Source organism: Microtus ochrogaster, chromosome 8, assembly GCF_000317375.1.
Source record: "Microtus ochrogaster isolate Prairie Vole_2 chromosome 8, MicOch1.0, whole genome shotgun sequence".
NCBI lineage: Eukaryota > Metazoa > Chordata > Mammalia > Rodentia > Cricetidae > Microtus > Microtus ochrogaster.
Genome location: NC_022015.1, coordinates 11,361,678 through 11,384,594, shown reverse-complemented (window position 1 = coordinate 11,384,594; position 22,917 = coordinate 11,361,678). Strand labels below are relative to the sequence as shown.

The 22,917-nt window shown below is 41.7% G+C and overlaps 1 protein-coding gene across 2 annotated transcripts in view; it reads right to left on the bottom strand.

Moving 5' to 3' along the window:
• Acsm5 (acyl-CoA synthetase medium chain family member 5) overlaps positions 1-22,917 on the bottom strand; it is a 34,846-nt gene that overhangs the window by 3,973 nt on the left and 7,956 nt on the right. For both annotated transcript variants that reach the window (XM_026781725.1, XM_005351068.3), the window contains exons 3-12: positions 16,169-16,379; positions 13,442-13,649; positions 11,386-11,529; positions 8,033-8,186; positions 5,408-5,487; positions 3,938-4,061; positions 3,042-3,122; positions 2,825-2,926; positions 427-554; positions 248-347 (exon numbers count right to left, since the gene is read on the bottom strand). In XM_026781725.1, the coding sequence (XP_026637526.1) occupies positions 248-347; positions 427-554; positions 2,825-2,926; positions 3,042-3,122; positions 3,938-4,061; positions 5,408-5,487; positions 8,033-8,186; positions 11,386-11,529; positions 13,442-13,649; positions 16,169-16,379 (1,332 nt within the window). The remainder of the gene's footprint in view (positions 1-247; positions 348-426; positions 555-2,824; positions 2,927-3,041; positions 3,123-3,937; positions 4,062-5,407; positions 5,488-8,032; positions 8,187-11,385; positions 11,530-13,441; positions 13,650-16,168; positions 16,380-22,917) is intronic.

Sequence of the window (22,917 nt, the reverse complement as noted above, 5' to 3'; positions counted from 1 at the left end):
GGCTCATTTGGATTGTCTGATGTCCTAGTGAAACTACACTTTGTATTTTCCCATCTTGTCTTCATAGAGTGTATTTATTATTTAAAGGTGGGTTAATCAGAAGGAGTGAGTGACTGAGGATGGGGCTTCAGCTTTGTGGTTCTAAGGGTGGGGCTGAGATTGAAGGAGGGACCTGGCAATCCTGCTTGCTTCTTTAGGTGCTACTAACTAGGAGACACTGCAATTATGTTCTTCCTAGAGCACTTACCTCACCCCGAATGGGGTCTGGGCTGCTGACCACAGCACACTCAAGGACAGCTGGATGCTCAGCAAGGGCACTCTCTACCTCAACAGGCCCAATCCGGTAGCTGGAAGAGAAAAGAAACTTCCAAATGGCTTTCCTTCCCCTATAGAACCTCAAGGAGAGGAAAGAGCAACCTGCTCGACCTTGAAGAGTTGATCACGTCGTCATTTCTCCCTAAGAACCAAAGGTAGCCATCCTCGTCCATGTGGGCTCGGTCCCCAGTAATGTAAAAGTCTCCTTTCTCTGATGAGGCTGTCTTCTCAGGATTTTCCTAGAAGACAAGGGAAGACCATGATAGATCATTTGGGCCTGGGGATCCGACGTTGGGGGCCAACAACCCTTCAATGGGTGATCTATTGATTCTCAAGGCTCATTCCCTATAGGGCAGGAGGCTCAAGTGCTGCAGATTTGTGACTTCCTCTCTTTTAATTGAATGAAAGCTTCCAGATGTTTAGCGAGCAAATGCCCACTAGCATCCTTAGAAGAGTTGAACTCAAGGAAGATACACACACGCGCGAGGCAACTGGTCTGAATAAGAGAATATGCTGAGGGTAGAAGACAGGAAGTAAAGGGTTGGCTTGAAACCCCGCTGGCAGGAGGCAAGGGCAAAGAAGTCAAGCTATGATTCTAAAAATTGCATGTGTGTGTGTGCGTGTGTGTGTGTGCGCATGCAGGCACACATTGGGGTGTGTGAATGTGAACACAGTATCATGGCACATGTGTTGGAGTCTGGGGACAGCTTTGGGTGTCAGTCATTTCCCTCTACTTTTAGACAGGTCCTTTATTGTTTATTTGCTCTGCATGCACCAGCTAGCTGGTCCGTGAGCTTCCAGGGATTCTTCTGGCTCCATCTCCTCTTCAGAGCTGGGATTTCAGATGCTCATGCTACTCTGTCCTGTTTTTGGTAGGTTCTGAGGATTCAAACTCAGGTTCTGACACTTGCATGGCACAAGCTTTATTAGCAAAGCTACTTCTCCAGCCTAATTCCAAAAAAATAAAAAATAAAATAAAGTTACTATTTGTTAATTGAAAGAAAAATGCTAATTCATGCAAAAATATGGGCTACTGGAAAATAAATTATCCTGTTTAAGATACATAAAAATGGATCTCTTATAATTCCATGTATAGGTTTTAGAAAGGAAACAAAATGACTATATAGTTGTTGTATACAGTATATAGTAAATATTTAGTATATGTAATGCTATCTAGTAACAATAATTCACCAATTGCCTGAGGTCTGGGGTAACGAAGGTTGAATGTAAAGGAACTCACAGAACACTTAGAGGTGATGACAATGTTCCTGTCTTAACTGCAGTGGTGACCACATAGATACACATAGTTGCCAGAAATCACTGGCCTGGATGCATTTTTTAGCAAGTAAATTTTATTTCCACTCAAAAATATATTTTGAGGAAGAGGTAAGCTATTAATGAATATCTAAGAATATAGCTTAGCAGAAGTGTATAAGGTAGAGACACAGAAGTCTTATCAGTTTATAGAGCATTAGAGGATAGACACATGAATGGAAGGATAGAAAGAGTGAGGAGGAGCTGATGAAATAGATTGGTGGGTAAATCTGTGTGCCACAAAGTTTAGTCCAAAAACCCACATGGCAAAAGGAGAGAACTGACTTTCCCCAAGTTGTTCTTTGACCACCACACATATGCCCTGGCATCATGCTCATGCGTGCGCACATGCACACACACACACACACACACACACACACACACACACAATAAGAAATGAGAAAGTATGGGTAGAGTGTCAGTTTTCTCTGGGTTGATTTACAGACAATGCAAAATCCAATTATATTGTTAACAAATGTTTTTGTGGATCTTGACGAGTTGATTCTAAAATGCACATTCATTCAGATAAGTATATGAATGGCATGGTGTCTCTGTGACAAGTGGTTCACAATTCTTGACTATCCTTTTGAATTACCCAGTGGGCTGACCCTTATCATTCAAAAATTTAGTTAATTTGGTGTAAGTGGCAAGTAGGCATCACATAGTTGAAGCTTCTTGGGTGTTTCTGATGCACATCCAGGTTTGAGAGTTTTATAAAAAAGAGGCTGAAGAGACTCCAGCCAAAGCATATCTAGAGGAGAGAGAATTACTGTCTTAGTTTGGAATCTTGGGCTAAAATCCAGGATACATATCCAGTCCACAAACCAGAAAGAAACCTCCTGAAAAGTTGGCACTCATACAAAGTTGCAGTTGGCTCTTTGATAAAAGCCTTCACTTCCTTGAACCTAATCTTCCCTATCCTTTTTTATCATAAGGAAGTTGTCTCGGGTTTGTACTATCAGCACACTCTTGCTAAAGCCTCTGACCTTGTGTATTAGTTACATGACACTGGCTAATATACAAGGAAGCCATTCCACTTTTGTAGCTTCCTTATCAAGAACAGCGTTCCTGGTCAATAACAACAGCAACCAACTTCATGTGGTTACTGCAAGGGTTAATACTCACAAAATGTGCTTCTCAGGGGTGTGCATTCAATAATTGCTGTGATTTCTCACAGCTGGTTCCCACCTCTTACCAGATAGCAGTTGAAGAAACAGAAGGGTCTGGTGGGTTTGATGCGGACAGCAATATTCCCCTCTTTCCCTGGAGGCAGGACATTGCCCTCTTCATCCACAATCTGATAGAGAGATCATTCCATGGCCTCAGAGCATCATTTAAGCAGCAGGGTACCCACCAACCTGTACTCCCAAGCACGTGGATAACTCCGTGCACAGCGGGCAGAGGCTACCTACCTGCACATGGTAAGGTGGGCTTGCTTTCCCCATAGATCCAGATTTGATTGCGGAGCCTCTTGAATTGCTACAGATTAAGACCTGGAAAGAAAGCCATGTCCATGAGGGGGCGCCTCATCCTCTTGTTTTCTGCTCCATGCTTGCTCTCCCTGCTAGCTCCTCCTTTCTTCTGCCCTCTTTCTTGCCCTCCCTCTCATACTCTTCTCTCCTTTCCCCCTAATTTTTCTTTATCATCTTTTCATAGCCAACAGATCTTCATGGGGTTCTCTAATTAATGCTCATGGATGGAGAACTTGATTGTATCATTAAACTCAAAGGTTCACCCCCACATCCTGTCAAGATAGCTGCAGATTTTACTGCTTAACTAAAAATACATGGTAGGCTATTCTGGGGTGACAGACAATTTCCTCGAGTGACTGTGAGTATTGATCCTCATCGTCAACTGGATTGAGTCTAGAATCATCTAGAAGTCAGTGTGTCTGAGAAGAGAAGACCAATCTGAACATGAGTGTCATGATGGGACCTCTTCTGTCATAAGCTCTCACTGTCGTAATGTTCTCCCAGCTCATGGGACCTAGGGACCATGACTGGACCCTCTCAAATTATGAGCCAGAGTGAGTCTCCCCTCTCTGTTTCTGCAAGATATCTTGTCACAGCTACACAAAAGTAATTATGGTATCAGAAAAGCTGCTTTGCAGGCTGAGCTATATGTGAAATTAATCACCTGAGACCGCCTTTTAAAAGGAAGAATGGGTAATGGCATTTCATTGCCATTGTCCCCTAGAGCCCATGCAGTGTTGGGCAGGTGTCAGGGAGAGGTGAGTCCTTGCTGCAGGTGAGTGATCCTCTATGATGGGCAGAGGGCTCAGGTGAGGTGACCTGGGACACCAACTCACTGTTTCCGATTGTCCGTAGCCTTCATGGAGCTCCAGGCCTGTCTGGCTCTTCCACTTGTCCCTCACGTCAGGGTTGAGGGCCTCTCCACCCGTCACACAGTGCCTCAGGCTTTGAAACTTGTACCTTTCTCAAGAAGGAAGACAAGGCCATCTACGTTATGAACAGTTCTACCTACCCCCTAGTACTGCTAGAGGTTCAGAGTCCCACAGACACTAGAGGACAAACTCCCTTCTGTTCTACAGCAGTTCCCTGGGGTTCAGCCTCTCTCTGCAGATATGGTTTGCAGAAGCAAGTAATTAAAGCAAACCTATACTATCTGAATTCTGGATAAAATTGGAGTCACATGGTAGGATTGGGCATAACAGTGGATTTTCCAAATTAATTTACCTATAAACAAACTGATTGATAAGAAATCAAGGCAATGATCCAACTCAAAGTAATAAATCAATAAAAATCTAAGAGATTGAAAATAACCTTCTAAGAATTCCCCCAATTTTGAATATTGGATCTAAAATTTCCAGAGCTATTAAATAAATAGCAAACGTGTCTCTCAGTTCAAAAATTATCCTAAGTATAAATATATTTTCAATCATTTTTCTCCTCCAGGGTGGAGTCCACTGATTCAATTGAATTACTTCATATTGCCAGGCAGCATCTTATTGGCCTTGAAGAATTACCCAAGGACTGCTTCTAGCCAGAATTACAAGGTGGAGATATTCACAAGAAATGAATGAATGGGATGGATTCTTATATTTAGAAAAATACACTGAAAATCATGTAAGTACTCCCTTTTCTGGATATTTTATGGCCAGGGAGTGTGATTAAGGAAGATGAGAGCATATCTTGGAAAAGAATAGAAAAGGGAGACAGTGGTTGATCGAGGAGGGGATTCACCCAGTACCCCAGCAAATCCCTCTGCCCAACTAGTGCCTTGGATTTGCCAGGATAAGTGTCATCCACAGAGTGTTGTCCCCAAACACAGATACTCAGGAATGGCTGGCTTGCATTCATTTGAGGGCAGAAGATGTAGTGTATACTATGGTTGAGCTTGTTAGTCCAAGCAAATAAAAGCTCCTTAGCTATAGATGGTCAGTGGAAATATAACAATTTCTGTGACATAAGTCACAGACACAATGCTAAGAGTATGGTATATGGTGGTGATAAAGTTTACCTCAAATGTTGAATATTTGGATTGCTTTAAATCCTTTCCATTTTCTCTGGGTACAAATTCTGAGGAGCAACAAAATTGTCTTTAAAGGCTTTATGTAAGGTATGGGGGAGTGTTTCATGTGAAAGACAGCAGATAGTGGCAAAGAGACACATGAAGGCACAGAAAGAGGCAGAGGTGACTCGAGAGAGTCATGGGAAGACAAACAGAGGAACACGGAGAACAAGAGTTGGGTTGAAAAGGTGAATTTGCATATAGGTCCTCGTATGAGAACCCCAGAATTGGCAAGCAGAAGCTGTACCTTGTCAGATCTTCTTGCACAATCAGTCGAAAAAGGGTTGGAACACAGCAAAGGGTGGTTATTGGGAACCTGCAGAGAGTCTAAACAAAACAAGAGATTTAGACAGTCTTCTTAGAGACACTCAGGTGTGATGAGGTGGGTGAATTAGATATTTATAGTCTCACTGACAATGCAGAGAAGTAGAAAACTAAGCATGGCATCTGTCAAAATGACCTCCATGATCTCTACCTGCAGGCATTTGTACCCAAATGGACTCTCCTCTTACACCACACCAAGGTTGGTCCCTGTTGACCCGGTGGGAGTCAGATTAGATTATAGGAGCGGGGCAGCTTCTGTCTTGGATGCTCTCACCTCTCACCCTCTTTGAAGTGACTCACTCTGGAGGATACAGGTACCAGATTTGAGTATGTTCTAGCTGCCATTGGGATGAGGGCACACAGTGAGGCCAGTATCCAGTGCACAACTGATAAAAATCACAATCCAGAAGTGAAACAGCTTACTCAGGCTCATCTGAGACGATTGCATTCCGAGAGGATAGCTTTGTGAAAATTATTATTGAAGATCGTGGGAGATGGCTCCGTCAGTAAAGTGCTTGCAGAGCAAGCATAAGAGCCCGAGTTTGCTCCCCAGAACCCAGTCCATGATAGAAAGAGTCAAGTGTGGCATTTCTATATGTTTATAAACTTATCACTGGGCGGCAGAGACAGGTGGATCCCCAAGACCCTCTGGCCAGCATTCTAGCCCAGTAAAAAAGCTCCAGCCTAAAGAGACCTTGTCTCCGAAAACAGGGTGGGTGCCACCTGAGGAATGCCATTTGAAGATGGCCACTGGCTTCCACACACAAATGTACATATATTCCTCCACATGTTCATTTACCTGCATCCATGTGAACACACAGAATCATAAATTCTCCTTGAAGACATATGTCAGACATTCAGCTACTTCGTTCATTTTTAAGGTAGTTTTACCCTGTGACACTATCCATCTCCAGAATTATTTCATCTTTCCACACTGGGTCTGTGTACCCATTATATGATGAACTCCCATTACCTTCTTCCCAGACTCATGGTAACCACCATTCTCCTCTGTCTTCACGAACATGACTATTGTAGGTGCCTATTATAAATGGAGTCATGTAGTAAATGTCCTTTGAGGCCTGCCTTCTTTCGCTTAGCATGAGGTCCTCCAGAATCATTCATATTGCAGACTGCCAGAATTGGCTTCCCTTTGAAAGCGCACATGGATATGTGTGCTGTATTTGGATGACACATTCAGTTTCTGATGAATGTTTGGGTTGCTCATGCCTTTTCTTTGCTGTGAGTAGCAATAATACTGCAGTTAGTATGGGTGTGAATTGGTGAAATCTTGACAGCAACTTCACAAACTGCTTTTCCTCAAGACCACCCGGTCAGTATAGCTGCTCCCAGGTTCCCAACCATGGGAAATTGTGAGATAATAAATGCTTATGTTAAGGCTGCTAATTTTCATTTATAGCATTAGATCAAAAATAGAGTGCTTTGGCTGGGGACAGTGAAGAGAAAAACTGCACACTTGGCTGACAATTCCCACCTGAACAATGACGGGGAGTTGGCAAGAGCTAATGCATTAGGACCCCAGGGTCTTCTCATTGTCAGGCAGCTGTATGCGCTTTCTTCTGGAGGTAGAAAGTGGGGCTCACGAAGTCAGGAGACTAGGACGAGACTCCGAGCATGGCCAATGGTGAACCCCGTATTTCTAGTCACATATAACCTAGCTTGTCTCAAAGAGATGGGTATGGGGAGATAGGCACATTGATGTCTCAAAAATTGCCACTTAGAGAAGAGGGTAGAACAAAGGTACTCCGTGTCTTCACTGGGGAGGCCAGTCCCCCACCCCCATGAGAAGACTTCAGAGGAAGAAGATGGGAAGGGCCAGGTCTAAGACCTGATAAGGTCTGGGACAGCCGTGAGTACCTTGAGGAGTAGACTTTTGATTTTACCTAAAGTTTTGACAGATATCTTGTGCTTTGACAAGAAGCATAGGGAAGAAGATTGTGGAAAGAGAGGCATGGCTTGTAGAAAAAGGCCTTGCTAGGGTTTGGAGAGATGAAATTCTTTCATGCCTAGGGATTTATATTGAGCATAAGCAAAGACTGAAGGTGACTGGGTGAATAGGAGCCAGATTAGAGAAGGCCCTGAGTGAATTTGTCATCAGATCCATCCATTTTCTCATGTTACCTTAAAAGACATTATTTCACTCATTCCGCTCACACCCAGGACACAGAAGCTGCTCCAGAGCTTGGCATGGTGGTGTGCATTTACAACCTCAACCCTTGGCATGGTGGTATACACTTACAACCTCAACCTTTGGCATAGTGGTGTATACTTACAACCTCAACCCTTGGCGTGGTGGTGTACACTTACATCCTCAACCCCTGGCATGGTGGTATACACTTACAACCTCAATCTTTGGCATGGTGGTATACACTTACAACCTCAACCCTTGGGACTCAAATACAGAAGGCCTCTGGTTCAAGGTTGTTTAGGCTTATATAGTACGACTGTTTGAAAATGAGGGCTTAGTGATAGAGCATTTGCACAGAAAGTGCAAAGCTTGGGATTCCAGCACCAGTAATTTTTTACTTACATTTAGGATAGTTTTGGCATCAACTCTGGACAGCTCGTGTACAAAAATGCAAGCTCCGTTGGACCAGGCAGAGAAGAGAGTCCAGGCTGCCTTCACCCAGCCAGTGTCAGTTGTGTTCCAGAATATGTCAGATTCAGTCAAGGCGATCCACCTCCTGCCAAGAAGTGAAAGTCAGAGCATCCTTGTCAATGGCTCTACCTTTAGAATGGATTACATTATTCACGTTACAATCCTACACAAGATCCGTCAGCTCAACTACTATCTCAGCGAACTTTCCCTCCACACTTTCTCTGTATCTGCGTCCTAGGCTAAGAAGACTAAATTAGAAGAACAGGTCCCGTCCTTTCAAGGAAGTCACCAGTTAGTGAGAGCAGTTTGTATGGGGAAATTAATCTCAGTGCATTGTGATAAGAGCAATTTTTCCATTCCGCACTCACCTAAGTTAGTCTGGAGTTAGTAATGGGGATGTAATAGTTTAGTAAGTATAAGTATCCAAGAAGCCCTGGAAGAGTTTTCTTTTTATTCAATCTTTGTGTCTTTCACTTTATGCCTCTCGATCCCACCCATCTCCCTTCTCCTATCTCCCCAAGAAAGTGAGATTTAAGAGAAAAACTGGGGGAGAAAGGAGAATCCTGTCATGGAAGCTGCAGTGTGACACGCTGGGTCACACAGTAAACTCCTTTACACATACATTTTTACAAGCAGGCCTTCATTGCCAAGAACCAATGGTCTGGTTCGAGGTCCCTGTTCTCTGCTACACCACCAAGGCCTCTTGCTCATCACTGTAAGGGGTGAACTAGCCAGGTCAATGCTGGAGAGCTCACCCTGGTGGTGAAGACAGGGAGAGCTGATAGGCTGACCAACCCAGCAATGACCCAGGCCCGAAGTCAGGGTCAATGCATAACCCCAACATCCACCCCATCTGTGATCTGCTAGAGCAGGATGGAGATCAATCCTGGGGACCCAAAGCTCCAGGATCTCAATGACAGAGTGCAGCAACAGGATGTCCACTAAGAGTCCCGCTGAGGGCCCAGTGAGGGTCCAGTATCAATGGGAGAGCACATTTTAAGAATTAAAATCAAAGTCATGTACAATAGTAGAGAATAAACCCCCAACTTAGAGCAAGGAGACCATTATCACAACACATGGTGATTGAGCATCTATTAAGAGATATCCCATGATTCCATGGGGTCCATGGTGAGAGTGGAGATGGGTCTGAGAACAGCTAAGTGGGAAGGACATTTGAATAGGTACCACTGATGTGCAGGAACCATGATGGTGAAGCAGAGAAGGGACATCCTGGGAAAAGGACATGGTGTCTGCAAACACAGGCTATAGACAAGCTGTCAAGATTGCCTTTGGGTTCCAGGACATACTTTCTTCTGGTCCTCATCATGAGTGTCTCCCTCTAAGTCAGTTCCTGTCCCCTCTTCACTGCAGAAATGTATCTATATTCTCTTGAAGTCTCACCCAGCCTCAACATATTAATTGTCATCTGTATACTGGTAACCTGAGAGTAATCTCATTACCTCTACACATGTAGATCTATACTCTACCTGTACATCTCTGCTTCGGTTAGAAGGAGGGAGACATTTAATCAATTCACTGAGTTTGCAATGCCAATGAATAACTCCAGGTTTTCTTCCCCCTTCCCATCTTATTCCATAGTTCCCCCTCTCATTATTCTTGGAAGAATAAGCCATATAACGCTCACTCCATATTGAACTCTCAGAAAATGTCATTATATCCATGTTTAAGTTGTTCATAACCTCTTTACTCCTGTCACCTCTGTTCCCCAAGACAAGTCAATATGCTTTTGTTTTAATGCGGTGTCCTCTTTTCTAACACTGCTTCATTTCTTGATCCTTACTATTTACTATCAACCCAACATCCTGAGGGACTTTAAAAACTAAACTGAATCATGTCATATCCCTGCTCACAATATCCAATATTTCTTATTTAAACCAAAAAGCTTAACATAAAATTGTCATATGACCGAGCAATTCTACTCTGGAGAGATACCCAAAGAAGTAACAGTGGGAACAGTAGGTACAATATAGAAGTAGCCCATGTTTTTACCAACAGTTGAGCAGATTTGAAAATGTGATATCTTTGAGTCATAAAAGTAGGGAAATTTCCCTGAAATTTTCATTTTTGTATGACTGCATAAATTCCACTCTGAATATGTGCTACATTTTTATTATCTATTCTTCTGCTGATGGGTGTATAGTCTGGCCCTATTTCCTTTCTACTATGAATAAAGCACCATTAACATGGACGTGCAAGTATCCCTCCGGTAGGATGGGGTCTTTGGGTATCTGTCCAGGAGAGGTAAAACTAGGTCACATGGCAAAAGGAGGATGGATTTGAAAAATATATTTAATGAAGCGGCTAGATCTCAGAAAGACAAAACCCACATGTTGTCTCTCATGTGTTTCTGGAATGTGTACATGGATGTATGCAAGTATATGAAAACCCGCAAAACTAGACATGACACCAAGACAATCCAAGGACAGTAATGAGGGAGAATGGGAGGGGGCAAAAGGACACGTGAGGCATGACAGAGGAGAGGTGACAGGGTGTCACAGAGGTAGCAGGGGTCGGGGAGATGAGATGGGAGAATCTGCTGAAACACGCTATGTTTGAAAAGGCCGTGGTGATATCTGGCACCTTGTATGCTAATTAAAAATGAAAAGGTAGATGTAAAAAAAATTTGAATAGAAAATGAATGAACCCTGAAAACACTATCCTGGGTGAAAGGAACCAAATTTCATAATCATGTATTGCTCACACAAGGCGTCTGACGTAGTCGGAGTAGTAGAGATAGAAAGCAGAATAGAGGGTTCCAGAAAGGTAGGGGAGGAGGGGGATGGGAGGCTCTTATATAACGGGTCCGGAATCTCTGCCTGAGAAAAGTAAAAGTTCTGTAAATAGATAGTGGTGATGGGTGCACAAAATATGGATATATATTATGATACTAGACGAGATACACTTAAACTGATACAATTTCCTAGAAGAAAGGATCTTGAATGTTTAATTTTACCACAAATAAATGACAAACGGTTGAGCCCATGAGTAGTTTTACCATGACTTAAAGGTTGTATAACATATGCGTTTCAAACCGTCACACAGTGTTCCGTAACTATGAACAATTTTTATATATCCCCTAGAACACTTGAAGAACAACGATAAAAGGTTGTTTTCTCTTCCTCAGTGTAAAGCCTTCAAGGCCTTCCTGACTTATGCTCTGCTTGCCCTCTGGCCTCCGTTTCCACCTCTTCCTCCTCCACTCCCTCCCCTCTGCTCACTCACCCCCCTTAGTTTTGGACCTTCTAGACAAGCTGTCCCAATACCTTCCACTGGCCACAAAACCCAATCCATAGCTGCACTGGGAATGTTCCACCATCTTGGGAGCCCCTGTGGTTCCACTGGTGAAGTAGATGGCCACGGAATCTCCACTCTTGGTTCTCACACAATTGTGCTCTGCAGAGGCCTCTCTGGAAAAAGGCAAGAATGTTAGGTGACACCGCTAATACATAAACACCAAGCAGTTCCCAAAGCTCTAACAACGGTAGGACTGCCATTTCAACATGCCATGCATGCAGTGTGTGCGGAGGATTGTGCCCCCTGCGCACACCTTGATAGATAGATACTGTCTCTACAACAGTGCTATAGCCATGGGAATTGAGGCTCCAAAGGCCCAAAGGGCTCATTTGAAAGATCTATGAGGTTGGCTAAATAGCTCAGTCAGTAAGGGCAAGGCCAGGCATGAGTTTAGATCTTTAGGATCCACATAAAAGCTGCTTGCATGTGTAATTTCAGGCTTGGAGATGCAGATACAGGGGATCCTTGGAGATCACTGGGCAGCCATTTTGCCTAGCTGGTAAGCTCCAGGGTCAGCTAGAGGCCCTGTCTCAAAAATACAAGGTGGTGGAGAATGATAGAGGAAAATACCTGATATTAACATCTATCCTGAACACACATATACACACATACACCTACATGAACAAGCACACACACACAAACACACCATATACATGCAACACATACACATGCATGTGTGTGTGTGTGTGCACACACACAGATTTCTACATTCTTTGAGTAGGGCTGAGGAGTTTGTGGTAATCACACACATATGTTCTCATGCATGTAATTCTGTTCATTTATGAACAGTTCTATCCCTGATTCAATTCTTCAATCCTCAAGGTAGAGATATTTTTCTAAAATATGTTTTCTCAAAAAATGTAGGGGTTTGAGATTAGGTAAATTTCCAAGTTCTGTGATTTGAAGACTCAGGTAGTTCTTGGTTCCCAGCCCCAGCTGTGTCTTAAGATGTCTGAGTTAATTTTTAAAATAAATTCCATTACTTGTGCTCCACCTTGATCAAAATGAAATCAGAAGTTTGTTTTTCCTTAAGCTCAGGTAATTTTAATGACAGCTGAAATTAAAAGGCTATATCTGGATTAACTAGATTAACCTGACAACTCTCCAGAGTGTCATGTGCTGATCTTCAGAAATGAGGACTCCTGGGGCCCTGCTTCAGATACGCCTGGCAAAGTAGGCCAGAAGCTAGATTGTGCAATTTGTATTTCAAATACTCAAGTTCCTCTGGTCATCCAGGTGGCCACTCCAGGTTCAGGAATCCAGCACTCAGCAGCCTGTTTTGGATTATTCCTTTTTTGTTTTTTATTTTGTTTTGCAACATGGTCCGGCTGTGTAGTTCGGTCTAGCCTCAAACTCACCGTCCTGCCTCAGCCTTTTGAGTGCCAGGGTGACAGGAGTGAGCCACCTGAGAGGCAGCCTGCTTCTCTGATCAGGACTAAACTTTCAAATCCCCAGATAAATGCCTGCCGCATCCTCATTGCAAGGCAGAAGTAGTCATGACGCCATCCTAATTCTGACTTTATTCCTTTTCAGCACGCTAGGTGAGTCAGTTTACCCTTCGAACAGCGGTTTCTCACCTGTGGGGCTCCTTTCAAGGATTAAGCAGTGTTCTGAGCACCAAAGCACAGAGTGCTCTGAGCTCCAGAACAGACCTCATGAAATCCTTCTTGCACAAATGGATGTAGGTGAATGTTTATTGAACACAATGCCTAGCAGACAGCAAGCACCAATATAAGGCAGCCATTTCACTATTGATGGCTTTCTGTGAACTAAGTGTATCACTAAACTTAGCTCAACTGCTCTGGCTGAGAATTCTAGTGATCTTTGCCACCAATTTTAGGTGATATTAAGGTGAAGTGGCACATAGAGTAACTGGGTGACCTTGAATGTTGAGGTGGTCACAGGATGATGTCTCTGACCAGTATCTCTTTGATTCTGTCTCCTCATGCTCAATCCTGATGCTGAAAAGGAAGATACCCAAAGCCTACCCCATCGATAGATACTCTTCTGGAGACTCCCATTTACCGAAGCTGTTCCCGGAAACTGATCCAGCCAGGACGACTGGTGTCAGACACCAGAAGCTTGGTTTGGAGGGAGGGACAGTCAGCGCTGATGGCGTCCACTTGCGGAGCTAGGGCATCACTGGTAACGATGGACTTGGCCCTGGCTGCCTGCAGCCGGTACTTGAGATCCTTCGCTGTCAGCTGGGAGATACCTGGGATCATGACCACACCTTGGGCCACACAGAGAAGGGAGGTTGTTAGACAGGAGGAAGACTCTAATGAAGAGGCCAGGGAAACAAGTGGCTGAAGAGGGTTGGAACCCCCTGAGGGAACAATAACAGTAACAATGAGATGAAAAAGGCATTGCCTAGGGTAAGAGCTTTCCCGGCATTCCTTCACTTAGGTCTCATGACGCTCAGAAATGCATGGTATTGTGATAAACACTCTGTACAGAGTACATTTTTAAGGAGTATGGGTCTTTAGACTTCTGTGCCTTAGCTAAATCAAATGGCTTGCCCAAGAGTACATAGTTGACGTAATAAAGGCAGAACTGAGAAGCTGAAACAGCAGTAAAACTTGTTCTGTCCTGGCTGGATTTATGTCAACTTGACACAAGCTAGAGTTACTCTATCTGAAAGGAGGGAGTGTCGATGGAGAAAATGTTGCCATAAGACATTTTCTTAATTAGTGATTGATGGGGAAGGGCCCAGCCCACTATGGGTGCTGCCATCCCCAGGCTGGTGGTCCTGGGGTTTATAAGAAAGCAGGCTGAGCAACCCAAGATGGCAAGTCAGTATACAGCACCCCTCCCATGGTCTTTGCATCAGCTCCTGCCTCCAGGTTCCACCCCTGCTTGAGTTCCTGTCCCGACTTCCTCAGTGATGGACCACAGTGTGGAAGTATAAGCCAAATAAACCCTTTCCTGCTCAAGTTGCTTTTGGTCATGGTGTTTCATCACAGCAATAGAAACCCTGACTAGACACCTTAGAGTCCATGATCTTGAACATATTACATTGTATTGCCTCAGCAACTTCTTAGTTCAATCGTTTTCCAAGTCCTTCAAATAAAATGTTGCAATAAATCCTTTTGTTGTTTGTGATTACTTGCTGACAGAGGAGGTATAGCAGGCAGAAACTCGAGAACCCCCCACATGGCTTTAACCAAAGTTGCACTAAAAGTGGCAGATTCCATTTACCTCCAAGGACAAGGAATAAGGACTAGAGGGGCAAACTTCACATTTGAAAGTTCTTGATATCTCAGAATGCAAATTGTTAGTCTTTTCTATTGAGTAATATCACGTTCATTTCACAGAGGAAAACATCTAGCGAGAACAAGAGGCAGAGGGAAAGGTCAGTTCAGCACAGCACCAGAGCCAAGCTCATGTTCTCATCACTCTTTGCCCTGTCTCCCAAGCTCTTGCACAATTTAGTTCCCAATGTAAGCACTCTGAGTTGAATGGTGTTCTTCGTTTATGCATGTAATTGTGTGTGTGTGTGTGCACACGTGTGTGTGTTCATGTGAGTGTGGGTGCTATATACGTATGTTGGGGGGGGGAGGTAAGAAGACAACCTCAGGTGTCACTCTTCAAATGCCATCTTGTTTTTGAGAGAAGATCTCTTACTGGCTTTTAATTTGCTACATGTGTCTGGCTGGCTGTGGAGCCCCAGAGATCTACCTGTCTTTGCCTCCCCAAGGCTGAGATTGTAAATGTGTACTTGGTACATATTGGCTTGGCTTTTTTCTTTTGAATATGGTTCTGGGGGGTTAAACTGAGGTCTTTGTGAGCTCCTCCTCCAGTCCTGACATGCTTCTTTACTCCACTTCTCTGTTAGCACATCCAGGAGAAGTTACTTGTTTGTTATGTGTTTAAGCCTGAAGCCTAGGAAGATGTGGTGGTTTGAAAGAAAATGGCCCCCAAAGAAGTGGCACTATTAGGACGTGTAGCTTTGTTGGAGTAGGCATGACTTTGTTTTGTGGAGGTGGGCTTTGAGGTCTCATATATGCTCAAGATACTGCCCAGCACCTGAGTCCACTTCCTGATGCCTACTGTTGCTAGTACCATGTCTGCCTGCATGCTGCTGTACTCCCTGCCATGATGATAATAGACTGAGCTTCTAAAAACGTAAGCCACATCAATGAAATGTTTTCCTTTATAAGAGTTGCCATGGGCATGGTGGCTCTTCCAGCAATAGAAACCCTAAGACAGAAGATGATTGACAGCCATAGCTATCAATAAGAGAAAGTCAATCACTATAGCCTAACAAGTGCATATGATGAAAATCTAGAGGTGTAGAGTTGCACTGACAACAGCTTCGTTATCTTCTGCAGTGTTGGAGTGGAGACGACACCTCACCCCATAACGTGAAATACAGTTGTGTTGTTTTATTTGAGTACCAATGAACGCTGTAGAGTAGGCAAAAGTGAGAAATTTCTTAACAAAAATAAATAACACTTTAAACAAAATTTTGATTATGAAAAACAAATCTCTGAACATAGTGCCCAGCACATAGTAGGTGCTCTAAAAAAACCTGCAAGGGCTCCTTACAGTCTGACCTTACTAAGCGGTTGAATTTTAAGTGTCTTATCATTGTCTAGCCTCTGCAAGCAGTCAGGTTGGTCACTGCTGGGCAAAGGGAAAATGAACCCCATACGGGGTTCTCTTTGTCCCATCCTCCAAATTTCATGGGACCTGCAAAGCTCTGGTGGACAGTAACAGTCCTACCAAGGAGCCTTGACCTTGCCCACTGACCTGTTCGCATGCAAGCGACGCTGATCAGCCACCAGTCTGGAAGGCGTGGAAGCACCAGCATCATTCTGTCTCCAGGTTTCAGGCCACACACACCCTCTAAGACATTGGCTGCCTTCCTGGACTGCTTCCCCAGCTCCTCAAAGGTCCACTTGACTTCTGCTCCTGAGCCATTCACCCACCAGAATGCAGGATTTGGAGGCCGCTGCCCTACCTGGACAGTGGGTATATTGAGGAAAAACAAAGAAGCCATCATTGGGTGTTTTTGCTCATTTGTTTAAAAAAAGCATAATAGTTATATGTTCACAGAGTTCAAAAATCAAAATGATAGGCCCAGGTGTGACTCAGTGGGTAAGAGTTCTTGTTTAACACATGCGCAAAGTTCCAGGTTCAATCCCAATCACTTGGTAACTCAGGTGCTGTGGGACATGCCTGTAGCCCAGGACTTAGTGGATAGAAACAAGAGGATCGGAAATTCAAGAACATCTTTGACTACATAGTGAGCTTAAGGTCAATTGTGTCCATATGAGACCTTCCCTCATAAAAGAAAAAGCCAGTCAGACACAAAACCAAAGGGCTGCCCCCCCCCCCGGGTGCTTCAGAGAGCGACCAGTTGTATTTTCTACCTATTTATTTATTTATTTATTTATTTATTTATTCTCCCAGTGTTGAGTTTAGGCAAACATAAGCAAAATTTCCATACCAACTTTTGTAATGTAAAAGGTAAGATGATTTATGCTGCCCGGTGTCCCTTCCTGTCTAATTAAAACATGACTCATATCACCTACTAATTAGCACATAAAAGTACATAACACATTGGTTTTGAGTATAGTCCTACAAGGCTGTATAGCTACATCACTTATTGCTGCTTTGGTTTAAAAAAAAAAAAAAAGCCACGACCAAAAGCAGCTTAAGGAAGTGTTTGTTTTGACTTAACGTTCTAGAGAGCTAGATGTCTGTGATGGTGGGGAAGATACAGTGGCCGGAGCAGGGAGCTGGGAGGGCACCTAACTGCACAGAGAAAACAAACTGGAAGTGGACAAGGCCATAAACCCCGAAAGCCTGCCCAGGGCCTCGTCAGATCTTTCTGAGGCTCATGCATGACCCTGGTGATGCTCACAGCTCTAATCACACCATTTCTGAGATGCTTAGGAGTATAGCAGAGGCTTTCAAAATGCATGTCAATTTCTCAGTCCCTTTCCATTCTTTCCTTTGACTTCTTGGTTTTTCTACTAGCTTCTGGTTTATTTTTCTTTTCCCATGTGGTCTTCTAACACATCATCTACTTCATGCAATCACAAGGTTAAACTATCTGCCTATAATTGCTTTTGACAAATGGCTTCTAGAGTGCAAATTCTAATTGGTCTTAATAAGAAAAACCCAGAGTTAGATATTAGGGGTGAAAGCTGAAAGGCCAGAGAAGCAGAACATCCAGCCACTAGAATTCTTTTTTTTAATTAATTAATTAATTTATTTATTTATTAAAGATTTCTGTCTCTTCCCCGCCACCGCCTCCCATTTCCCTCCCCCTCCCCAATCAAGTCCCCCTCCCTCATCAGCCCAAAGAGCAATCAGAATGCCCTGCCCTGTGGGAAGTCCAAGGACCACCCACCTCCATCTAGGTCTAGTAAGGTGAGCATCCAAACTGCCTAGGCTCCCACAAAGACTGTATGAAATCCTCAGGCCAAAAAGCATGATCCCATCCCCAAGAGTCTTCAGACAGAAAGTGCTGAATTCCTGTCTCCTCTTGCCTTACATTCTCTCCATCCAGACACATCCCTTCCTGTCTCCACCTCCCTAGTGCTGGGATTAAAGGTATGTGACTCCCAAGTACTGGGATTTAAGGTGTGTGCCATTACTGCCTGGCCTCTATGGCCAATTAGTGACTAGCTCCGTATTCTGATCTTCAGGCAAGCTTTATTTGTTACAGCATAAACAAAATATCACCACATTTCCCCTTTTTTTTGGTCTAAAATAAAAAAGGTTATAACTAATATAAGAAAAACTATATACAATAAGTACAATAACTGTACATAATATATAGGCAATAAATAAATCAACAATGTTTAGTTCATTTGCATTTGACAGATTCAGAGAAAATCTATCTTATATTTGTGAGTCCAAAGTCTTGTATCTAATTCACTTTCTGTGCTAACTCACATTAACTTCCAAACTATATTTTAATGTTTCTCAACTTTATATACTTTACATCCCTTTAGTGAGTTTCTTTTCTGAATCCAGTAAACAAAGAAAACTATAACTCTCTAGTCTTCAACTTCTTTAGAGACCCAAGAAAGAAATAATATTAACTAAGTAAGCAGGAAGAGCAAGAAAACAACTTCCAAAATGTGAAAAATGACAGGAACATCTAAATGCCTGGACAGCCACTCAAGGTTCCTCTGCAATGTTGGGGCATCCATCTTCGGCCTAAATGCCTAGAATATTTGACAGACTTTTCTATGAAGTAGGGTTTTTGAAGGACTGTCCCACCTTGTCTTGGTAAGATTTGGTAGTCAGTCTCTTTTGTGTCCTGCTTGTCCAATTTGGACAGCATGCCATGAGCAATCAAGGCAAGAACACCTTCTTATCCAGTGGCTTACTTTTGCCACAAAGAAAGTAAACTTCATATGGACTTTCTTCAAGGCCCATTATCTTCTCTGAAGTAAATTGGTGCTCCCAGGAAGGAGCAAACATGTCTCATTATCTTATAAAAAGAGAATCTATGTTATTAAAACATCTCAAATGCCACATTCTTTATATCTCTGAAGTGTTTAAAGACAATCTGTCTATTTAAACTATATCCAGTTGACCTTGAAAATATATCTAACATGACTACAAGTTTGGTTGTAATAGATGACTAATTGCCTACCTTCATTTCCTTATTATACTAAATAGTTGGTAATAATAACTTTCAGGGACTAGAAATTTGTATTACATTGTTAAATGAGTTATACAGGTATAATACAGAAAATTATGTACAGTATGTTCTAACAAAAATAATTTAAGTTTGTATCAATATAAAAAATTTTGCATACAATATACAAAAATCAAATCCAATGCATAATATTTAAAACTAGTAGTTGCTTTTTAAAAGTAGATTCAATAATCTACCTTTTATCTTATCATAGCTATATCCTCCCTGTTTTTCTTTTCAGAGTAGATTCAATAATCTACCCTTTTATCCTATCTCATCTATATCCCCCTTTTCCATTTTCAAAACAGGAACCCTGAATCTAATCCCCTTTGTTTAGCTTTTTTCCTGACCATTACCAATAACAACTTGTAACCAACACACTAAACAATAACAAATATCCGTAAGCTACTAAATAACCAAAATCCACTCACCCTACCTCTTGGGAAAGTGGGTGTTGTTTTCTTAAAATTATTTTCTGCTGTCTGGGGGTGATGGTATCATTAGGGATCCTGAAAAGACAAATCTGGGTTAATTGTCAAGTCCTGAGAGAGGTAGTTGCATCTTTTGTTGTCCAGTCTCTACATAATGGAAAAGTGCAGGACTCATCTCAAGTTCTGACTAGAATAGTCTGTGAGGCTGGATCATCTCAGCTAACCACCTCAGCATGGTCCTGAGAAGTTTGTAGTCCAAAGCTGATCTTTGGGTGATGCTTGTCAGCTTAGTGGTATTATCACATTCATGGTGGACTTGTCACTGTGGGATCCCATCACCATTTTGGAAACTTCAGACTTTGCATTAGGTCAGATTATTCCTTTCCTTGGTAATTTCTTTATGGGTATTTCCCCCTTCTTTTTTGGATGCTTATTTGTCCAAAGGTCTTTAAATTCTTCAAAATGGTTGTTTTTATTTTCCTGAAAAGACAAAAACAAAGCCCTCACCAATCCCTAACTTTGGGGAGTTTCTCTTTTGGCAAGTTATATTTGATTGATCAAATGAGAAACATTTGTTAGTCATATAAGTTAGTTTAGATTGAATGGTATGCTTTTTGATCAACTATCACCTCTTCTAAACAAGAGGTCTCTCTTGTTCAAATCTGATCTTTATCAATTTTGATTTATGGTTTCTTCTGAAATTTTTGCTTTATTTTCTAAAGCTATTTCATCACCCAGAGAAGTATGGTTTCTTACAATAGGCATTAGGTTCTTTAAATGCTCTGGGAAGTAGTTTCCTCCATGGTGACAGGAAATGACTGAACTGAATTTGACATGGGGGCCTGGGAGAGGACCCTCAAGGAGTTTCCCAATGGCAAATGGTTGCCTTGACTGTTCTTTGTTGACCTACTTTCATTAGTCCAATGTCTGTCTTCACCACAAATTCTGTATAATACAGAAGGGAGGGGAATCCTGTTTGGATTATGCTTAGAAAAAAAATATTGTTTCTAGGAATGGCTCGTTTACAATCCCTTTTAGGTGACCTTGTTTACCACAATTGAAACATTTAACATTTTGGTTTTTCTTCAAACATTTGTAAATCACCTCTCCTATCCAAGCACCATCATGGTCATAAGATTCAATATTGATTATATCTTAGATACATTCCTTAAAGGGTGCTGATCTTGCCTTTAAAGGCTTAATTATCCCTTTGCATTAAGAATTAGAATTTTCAATAAGCCAGAGATTTGATTATTATTTGTCTAGTTTCTGAATTTGGTATCATTCTATTTACCACTGAAGTCAATCTCTGTAAGAGATCAGTGAAGGTTTCTTTTTGGCCCGGTATGACTTTAATAAATGACTCAGTTTTCTTTCCTACTTCTTCAGTTCTGTTTCAAGCATTCAAAGCTGCTGTATGGCATAAAGTCAGGGTGTGAACATAATATAGATATTGCCTTTCTACATTAACATACTCTTCTTCTCCAAGAAGTTGATCTTGAGAGATATCTATACCTCTAGCCCTAATTTGTTGTTCAATGGTCTCAGCCTGATCTTTCTACCAAGTCCTACATTGTAATGAGGACCAGGTTCTAAGCCTTCTATAACAAGTCTCTCCAGTTTTGAGGGATAATTCTACTGCAAGTTGACCGTGAGTTTAACATTTGCTTCACAAAAGGTGAATGCATGCCATGTGAGACTATCACTTGTGGCTAGAAGTATTCTCTGTTCCACTGGTCCCCCTGGACTGGTTTCTCTCCTGCTCTAGAGAGGAGAGAAACCGGTCCAGCTGTTCCTGCAGCTGCTTATGGAATAATCACTCAGAGGCTAGTATATTAAATGTAATTGTTTGGGCAATAGTTTAGACTTCTTACTGACTAGCTCTAACAATAAATTAACCCATTTCTATTAGTTCATATTTTACCCTGAAGCTTATGGCTTGTTACCTTACATCTTGCTTTCCCAGCAGCTACATAGTGTTTCCTTGACTTGGTTTACTTTCTCTCTGTATCTTTGTTTAGACTTCCTGCATAGCTTTACTCTGTTCAGTCATTGGCTGAAACAGCTTTATTCATTAACCAATTAAAGTAACACATATACAGAAGAATGTCCCACATCATCTCTCTCTTTCTGTCTAGTTAAAAAGGAAGTTTTTAACTTTAACATAGTAATATTATATAACAACAAAATAGTTATCAAGTAAGAACCATAGTAACAATATTTAGTCAGTATATATTTGGCAAAGTTAAAGAAAATATCATCTATCTTATCTTTATGAGTCTAAAGTTTTGTATCTAATTTATCTTTTATTATAACTAAGAAAAACTATACTATCTATCTTCAACCCCATCAAAGACCCTAGAAGTATATATTACCTTAGTAAATAGAAAGTACATTGTAAGCAACTTATAAAATCATACAATTGGCAACCTTTTGGACTCACTAAGATAGGAGAGATATGTAGTATTTTCTCTGAATTTGTCAATTGTTAATTGACTAGACATTATTGATATATTTATTGACTGTATATAGTATATATACTTATTGTATATTTTACATATAGTTTTTCTCATATTAGTTATAACATTCTTTTTTAACATTTAGACAAAAAGGAGAAATATGGTGATAACTTGTTTGTACAAATAAAGCTTGCCTGAACATCAGAGGGTGGAGCTAGCCAGTAGCTAACCATAGATATCTGGAGGTCTGTACAGACAGACAGGAAGTGATATGCCTGGGCAGAGAGAAGAAGAGATAAGTTGAGAGGAGACAGGAGTTCTGTCTCTTTTCAACTGGGAAGCTGATTAGGTAAGGTGGCTGTGGTTTGACTCCGTCTCTGGTCTCTCAGCATTTCCCCCTATATCTGACTCCAGGTTTTTATTATTAAGACCTATTAGAACTTATGCTACAATTGCTTCCTTGAATCTCCTTAAATCTAACATTTCCACAGGATTCTAGTGAGTGCTTATACAGCTTTGGGGATATCTGTCATTTGGTAGTAAGGTGACTGGATATATTAAGATTGGTTGTTTGAAAACCTTAGGCTGTCCTCTCTAACCTTAGAATGCAATGCTGAGATTGGTTCTCCTTTATATTCCTCTGTCTGGTTCTAAATATCTCTATGATCTGTTTTAATAAGTTTTTCTAAGACCTGTATCTTGACACTCATATCAACCAACTTTTTTAGAGATAAACCAAGAGTTATTAAGATTATCATTAACATAATGCCAATCTCAGTTAAGTTTATTATCCCTTCACTTAATTGATTTAATTGTTCCAATTTTAAATCATGCATTGCATAATCATACAGAGACCTAACTCTCTCCATTATAATAGCTTTCCCCATTTTTTTTTGTTTTGTTTTGTTTTTTGTTTTTCGAGACAGGGTTTCTCTGCTGCTTTGGAGT